This window comes from Bombyx mori, chromosome 24 (assembly GCF_030269925.1).
Source record: "Bombyx mori chromosome 24, ASM3026992v2".
NCBI classification, from domain to species: domain Eukaryota; kingdom Metazoa; phylum Arthropoda; class Insecta; order Lepidoptera; family Bombycidae; genus Bombyx; species Bombyx mori.
The window spans coordinates 4,522,603-4,530,553 of record NC_085130.1 but is presented as its reverse complement, the minus strand read 5'-3'; the positions used below and the strand labels follow the sequence as shown (position 1 = coordinate 4,530,553).

The 7,951-nt window shown below is 57.7% G+C and overlaps 1 protein-coding gene across 1 annotated transcript; it reads left to right on the top strand.

Moving 5' to 3' along the window:
• Positions 1 to 396: 396 nt before the first annotated feature.
• On the top strand, positions 397 to 7,081 carry LOC134201221 (uncharacterized; the record flags this gene model as incomplete). Its single annotated transcript, XM_062675575.1, has 2 exons — positions 397 to 613; positions 6,510 to 7,081. Coding segments are annotated over exons 1-2 (789 nt in total), but the record flags the coding sequence as incomplete, so codon positions are not given.
• Between the last annotated feature and the right edge of the window lie 870 nt (positions 7,082 to 7,951).

Sequence of the window (7,951 nt, the reverse complement as noted above, 5' to 3'; positions counted from 1 at the left end):
CTGTACTCGGCGCGGAGCTCCGCAAGGGGCGACGCGTCTAGTGGGCGGGAGACGCCAGCTCTGTTTGCTGATTGTGTTCGGCAGCGGACTCGGCGGAAGCGGAAGTCGGCTCGTCAGCCGGCGTCCTCCGCTCCGTCCGACTCCTCGGAGGGTGAGCTTGTCAGCGCCAAATACATGGCGTTGGCGGAAGGGCCGGCGGCTGCTGCGGCGCCGCCCGCCACTGATTGTGACGATAGTCTTCCTCGCGGACTGGCTGCTGCCTTCTCGGCGCATTCCAGGGCCGCCGGCCGTGAGGCAAGAGGAAAAATAAAAATAGGAGAGGTCGAGCGCCTGGAGCGCTCCCTGACGGAGGTGGGTCCCTATGACCACATCCGAGCATTCGAAATAGTGAAGGACATGGTCGCCACCATAGCTACAAAATCGGCCAAGGGATTAAAGGGCGACTACGTGCGTGCCATGAAGTCAGCAGCCGCCACCTTGGCAGAGCGCATGGAAAGGATAGTAAGCCGCACAACAAATGAAGAGACAATGGACCAACGCAAGGAGCTGGATCTGATGCACGCCCGCCTCGAGCAAGTGTCAGAAGAGAATGGCCATCTTCGGGCGGAGAACGGTCAGCTCCGCGTCGACATGGCCGAGCTGCGAACGATGGTTGCCGATCTCATCGAGCGGCAACGCAGCTCGGCCCCTGTCCCTCCTCCGCCCGAAGCGGAAGGCCTCACTGAGGTCGAGGAGTTGAGGCGGCAGCTCCTTATACAGGAGGCGCGCAGCTCCAGGGTGGAGCGTGCGAGGCCGCCCCTGGCTCACGAGGCGAAAGATGGTGCCCCTGTGCCGGCACCTCGAAAGATCAAGGGAGCGGCTACTGTGAAAGCGTACGCGGGACCGAAGAAAGCTGCAACACCCGCGACACTGTCGGCCACTTCTGACGCTGTTCCGGCCGGGGCTCGTACAACCGGAGCCTCTACGCCTGCAGCTGCGGGGGCAACAAGATCTGCCCCCCCAAAGAAACCGGTATCCGCTCCTGCTCCGCCTCAGCCTGCAAAGGCAGGGCCCGGCAGGAGCCGGACAAAGAAAAAGGGAGGCGTCAACGCCGCCAAACCGGCACCGACCCCCCAGCCCCGCCCACTGCCTCCCGCCCCGGCCAACATGAATGAGGCCTGGACGACGGTGGTGCGGCGAGGGCCCAAAAAGGTAGCGGCGCCTACCGCGCCGCGCCCCAAGCCCGCCCCTGCGGCCACCGCTCCCCGCCAAGAGGGTCGAGCGGAGCCTAGGGGCCGGACTGGACGAAGGAGGCCGCGCGCCCCGCGGTCGGCTGCAGTGGTAGTGGAGCTGCTGCCGGCCGGCAAAGAAAAGGGCATCACCTACCACGAGGTGATGACCCAGGCGCGCGGCGGCGTAAATGTGGACGCCCTCGGCGTGGAGGGTGGCCTGAGGGTCCGGCAGACGGCCAACGGGGCCCGCCTAGTGGAATGTCCCGGCGCGAATTCCAGCGCCGCGGCAGAAAAACTGGCGGTCCGTCTGCGGGAAATCTTGCCGGACCCTGAGGTGGTGCGCATCGCGCGGCCCGTAAAAATGGCGGAGGTGAAAATTACGGGCCTCGACGAATGCGCTACGAAGGAGGAGGTCGCCGCGGCCATTGCGTCGCAGGGCAACTGCGCCCTCGCCGACGTCAAAGTCGGGGAGCTCCGGGTGACGTACTCCGGAACCCGGACGGCGTGGGCGCGTTGCCCCATCGCAACGGCGAACCTCCTGGCCACTCCTCCACAGGGTCGGCCTTCGGACAGCCCAGGATGGCTGCGCGTGGGCTGGGTAGTGGCCCACGTGCAACTGCAGGAGAGCAGGCCGTGGCGTTGTCTTCGGTGCTTCGGCACCGGCCACGGCCTCGCCAAGTGCCCCTCGACCGTGGACCGCAGCAACCTGTGTTTCCGCTGCGGCCAACCGGGGCACAAGGCAGCCTCCTGCACCTCAGCCGCGCCGCACTGCGTCTTGTGCGACGCGGCTAAAAGGAAGGCAGACCACCGGGCCGGGGGCCCGGCGTGTAAATCCGCCCCCTCCTCTACAAAAACGAGGAGGGGCAGAAAGAAAAAGAAGCCGGCTGCAACAAGGGCAGCCGGCGAGTCAGTTCCCGCCGCGGCTGTTGTCGAGCCGCAGGGCGGGACAGACGAGGGAGCGATGGACGTAGCCCCGTAATGGGTTGTGTCCATCGCTTCCTTCAAAGTAATTTGAACCACTCCGCCAGGGCACAGGATCTCCTCGTCCACACCATGGCGGAGTGGTCAATCGACGTCGCTGTCGCTGCGGAGCCGTACTTCGTCCCCACCGACCAGGACTGCTGGATGGGGGACGTCGACGGCTCCGTGGCCATCGTACTAAGACAGTCCGCGGCGTTACCCCCCTTGGATATGGTGGCCAGGGGACCCGGGTACGTCGCGGCTAGGATCGACGGGACCGTCGTGATCGGGGCGTACTTTTCTCCGAACAGGAGCCTCGCCGAGTTCGAGCGGTTTCTGGGCGGGCTCGAGGCGCTTTTACACCGCCTCGGGTCCCGCCCTGTCATCGTCGCGGGGGACTTCAATGCCAAGTGCACGGCTTGGGGTTCCCCTCGTACGGATGCGCGAGGCGAGGCCCTTTCGGAGTGGGCGATCGCGACCGGCCTCTGTCTCCTAAACAGAGGCACGGTCGCGACTTGCGTGCGGTGGAACGGGCAGTCTCATGTGGACGTGACGTTCGCGTCCCCGTCCGTCGCATGCCGAACCCGCGGCTGGCGCGTACTCGAGGGGGCGGAGACGCTCTCGGACCACAGATACGTCCGATTCGAGCTCTCCGCCTCCTCCTTGTCGTCGTCGTCAGCCGCGGGCGCCCGCGGCGAGGAGGAGCTCCCGCAAGGTGCGCCCCGTTCGTTCCCCAGGTGGGCCTTGAAACGGATGAACAAGGAGTTGCTGATGGAGGCGGCCGCTGTTGCTGCGTGGGCGCCAAAACCCGCGCGGCTCGCGGACGTGGATGCGGAGGTCGACTGGTTCCGGGGCACCATGGCAAACATTTGTGATGCCGCCATGCCCCGGGTCGGCCCCCGAGCACCACGTGGGGGTGCGTTCTGGTCACAGATCATAGAAACAAGGAGATTAGCTTTGTACAAAAAATTATTCGTGTTCAGATGTCTCCGCGTTTCTCCCACTTACTTCACTCACACAAAACCAAAAATTGTAAGAACGGCACACGAGCTCATATTTCTCCCGCACACGAAGAAACTTACAGCAACACCAATAAACTCATTAATAGAACACATGCAAAAAGAGGGCGGCGCATTTACCTGTAGCTACGGACTCTGAATAAACACACATGTGCAAGTTATGCAACTAGTGATGTTAAGTGATAATCATAGAAAAGTATCGATTAAAATTCAGTTAACTATATTATCTGCTCTCTCTCCTAAAATTTTATTGACTATAATACTTATAATAATAATAATAAATTGAATTAGAAATATCAACATACCCGTGCATTTGTTTTCCATCCCACTCTACATGCTGTCTGATTGCCATTTCATCTAAAACTAAATTACACAACAATTTGTGTTTAGTGCAGGCAGTTTTAAGTTTTATCGCTTTTAATGATTCTTGCGTGAATCCAGGCTGAGCATCGATAGATTGGTACCACTTTTTTATGGTTCGAATATGAGGCAAAGCTGTTTGGAATTTTTTTCTTACATACGCGTACGCCTTTGGCGAATAAAAGTGAAGAGTAGTGGCAAAAATTCTTAAAGCAGGCGGATATTTCTGGTTAGTACTTTGACCCGATGAAACATTTCTTTCATAACGCTGGATAAGGTCGGTTACTCCAATGTTTTCTAATTGCGTAACGTGATCAGCACTAATGAAGTTTTTTTCATTAAGGTTTTTCAAAATGTCCTTTAAATTAGCAATTTTTTTCTGATAACGGCTGGTTTTCTTTTGAAGCCTTCTGATTTGCATTTTTTGTGTTTTTATGAAACTGTCTTGTACCAAAATCAATTGGCGTAATTTACGCTTTCTAGGTGTTTCGATGAGATCATTTTTTTCCAGATTTTCTTGTTCCAAAATGCTATTTTGTCGAGCATTAAAGTTTGTATCGATACCATATATTGTAGACGTTGGAGCAGTATTTTCCGAATTATCGTTTTTTTCACAAGTGAGATTTTGTGATTCGGTTCCGGTTGGAAGTTTTAAAGCAACCGTCTGTAATTAAGAAAACATTCCGCATTTATATAATTTCTCATATAAAAAACTTACTTTGTTTTATATTTATATTAAAAAAAAGAAACAAGTTTTTGATGTTGTAAAATAGTTTAACTTACCAAATTAGGATCCTTTTTATCCAATTCAGAATAAAAGCACACTTTGGATGTGGAAGGTTCCATATAATTCATCAATACCATACGCAACTTCAATGTTGGGACCGACCATTCGAAGAGCCGACGAACTTTCTTCAATGGTTGAAAGCACTTTGGCTCAAAGTGGGACGAGCATATGGTGTGATTTTTTGTTGGGAACCAGCTTGGACCCCTTCCTGTCGCATTTATCCACATTTCTTTTATCTTTGGATCTTTCGGATAGCTAAAGTTTTAAAATAAAAGCATGGTATAAATGATGATCATTATATGAATGATGCATGAATACCACAATATATTAAAAACCAACACATTATCTACACTTATTTTACGTTTTATCAGTTATTTAATGCTCAGTTTCTGAAGTTACTATTTACCTATATTGCCATTAGCTATTGATTCAATAAAAGTTAGGTGAAGTAATCAAGAAATAGAAACAAATTGGGTTTTTAAATAATTAATTGTATCTTAAATAATCATTCGTACTAAATAGGATCGTATAAAATATCGACAATACAGACAATACAATAACAGACAACCCTAACACACAAAAGCCGACAGCGGCCGCTTCACGAAACTATCGTGTGAGTGAGAGTATCAGTAAAAAAATTATCCATTGCGCTATTAGAGCAGCCGATTCATCGATTCATTTGTACTAAGCAAGCAATGGTTTTAGTTCCTAATGAAAAGGGATCTATCATCGCTTTTCTAAATTTTTTAATGAATTCTGTAATTTCAATATGATAAACTATAATATTGTAGTACTTACGTGTGAAATGAGATGCTATCTTTCTTGTAATTCACAATACAGCTGTTATTTTTGCAAACAATCACTGAACAACGCGGCATTTTGTTAAAAATCGTAAGCAATGAAGACGTCGCAAGTTGACATTCGACTAATGACCGAAACTGGCATCAAGCCGCTTTGAGGCCAGATGCGTTCGCAAGCGCCACGCCTCCTTGCCATATCTCCTGTGTTTCTATGATCTGTGGTTCTGGTGGTCGCCCGAGATCGCGAGACTCCGTGAGGAGTGCGTGAGGGCGCGCCGCCGGAGCGCACGCCACCGCCGCCGCCGTCGTCACGACGCTGCGTTCGCGGAGACGGCGGCCCAGCTGCACGCTGACTGTCGTCAAAAGCAGACGGCGCTGCAGCTGGCCATCGGCGAGGCCAAGAAGCAGAGCATGAAGACTCTCCTGGAGTCGCTCGACGAAGATCCCTGGGGGCGCCCATACAAGATGGTTCGCAGGAAACTGCAGCCGTGGGCGCTCCCGGTGACCGAGCGGCTCCAGCCTCGGCAGCTGCGGGAGATAGTTTCCGCGCTTTTCCCGCCGGCAGCGGGGGGGGACTTTGAGCCCCCCCAGATGGACGCCACGTGGGGCACACCTCCACGTCGCCCCAGCGTTCCCGCTGCCGAGGAGCCCCCTCACCCTATCACGGGGGCGGAGATCCATGCGGCCGTGTCCAAAATGAGAGCGAAGGACACGGCCCCCGGCCCTGACGGCGTTCACGGCCGGGTCTGGAGCTTGGCCTTCGAGGCCCTAGGGGACCGGCTCGGGGGGCTTTTCGAAGCGTGCCTCGAGTCGGGACGGTTCCCGTCGAAATGGAAGACGGGCAGACTGGTCCTTCTGCGGAAGGACGGGCGCCCCGCGGACTCACCCGCGGGCTATCGCCCCATCGTGTTGCTGGACGAAGCGGGCAAGATGCTCGAGAGGATCGTCGCGGCCCGCATCGTCCGGCACCTGACCGAGACGGGTCCCGATCTTTCGGCGGAGCAATACGGCTTCAGAGAGGGCCGCTCGACTATCGACGCAATTCTGCGCGTGCGGGCCCTCTCCGACGAAGCCGTATCCCGGGGCGGGGTGGCGATGGCGCTATCCTTAGATGTAAGGAACGCCTTCAACACCCTGCCCTGGTCGGTGATTGCGGGGGCGCTGGAGTATCACGGCGTCCCCGCATACCTCCGCCGACTGATCGGCTCCTACCTCGAGGGCAGGTCGATCCAGTGCATCGGACACGGTGGGACGATGTACCGCTTCCCCGTCGAGCGCGGTGTTCCGCAGGGGTCTGTCCTGGGCCCCCTGCTGTGGAACATCGGCTACGACTGGGTCCTGCGGGGCGTCATTCGGGGTCCCCTCCCCGGGCTGAGCGTAATATGTTACGCCGACGACACGTTGGTCGTGGCTCCGGGGAGGGACTACCGGGAGTCTGCCCGTCTGGCGTGCGCAGGCGTGGCACACGTCGTCACTAGGATCCGACGGTTGGGGCTCGAGGTGGCGCTCGATAAAACCCAGGCCCTGCTTTTTCACGGGCCGGGACGAGCGCCGCCTGTGGGTGCCCACCTCGTGATCGGAGGCGTCCGCGTCGGGGTTGGGGTGACCGGTCTTCGGTACCTCGGCCTCGAACTGGATAGTCGGTGGAACTTCCGCGCTCACTTTGAGAAGTTGGGCCCTCGACTGATGGCGACGGCCGGCTCTCTGAGCCGGCTGCTTCCAAACGTCGGGGGTCCCGATCAGGTGGCGCGCCGCCTCTACATGGGGGTGGTGCGGTCGATGGCACTATACGGCGCGCCCGTATGGTGCCACGCCCTGACCCGCCAGAACGTCGCCGCGCTGCGACGTCCGCAGCGCGCGATCGCGGTCAGGGCGATCCGAGGATACCGCACCGTCTCCTTCGAGGCGGCGTGCTTGCTCGCCGGGGCGCCACCCTGGGACTTGGAGGCGGAGGCGCTCGCTGCCGATTACCGGTGGCGTAGCGACCTCCGCTCTAGGGGGGAAGGGCGCCCCGGCGAAGGAGTAGTTCGAGCGCGGAGGCTCCAATCTCGGCGGTCCGTGCTGGAGGCGTGGTCTCGCCGCTTGGCGAACCCGTCGGCCGGCCTCCGTACCGTCGAGGCGGTCCGCCCGGTTCTCGCGGACTGGGTGGGCCGCGACCGCGGATGCCTCACCTTCCGGCTGACGCAAATGCTTACCGGCCACGGTTGTTTTGGCCGGTACTTGCATAAGATAGCCGGAAGGGAACCGACGGCGCAGTGCCAACACTGCGCGGACCGCGACGAGGAAGACACAGCGGAACACACACTGGCGCGTTGCTCTGGTTTCGACGAGCAACGCGCCGCCCTCGTCGCGGTCATAGGTGAGGACCTCTCGCTGCCGCGCGTCGTGGCTACGATGCTCGGCAGCGACGAGTCCTGGAAGGCGATGCTCGACTTCTGCGAGTCCACCATCTCGCAGAAGGAGGCGGCGGAGCGAGAGAGGGAGAGCTCTTCCCTTTCCGCACCGATCCGTCGCCGTCGAGCCGGGGGCCGGAGGCGGGAATACGCCCGTACGTCCCGGCCCCTGTAGGTGGCGGCCTCCCCCCGGTGAAGGTCAAGGGGCGACCTGAGGGGGTGAGGCCGCGCGGCGCGCTACCAGCACTCTAGCGCGCTGCCGTGGAGTGAATAGAGCGACCGGTCGACGGTGTATCGCGTCCCGACCCGGCAGGCTGGTTCTGGTCCAGCGGGGTATTCCGGGACACCAGCGGCACCGTCTGGGCGGCCCGACGGGCTGCCGTACCGAGACGGCCGACGTTTCAGAGCCTTCGATTCGCCT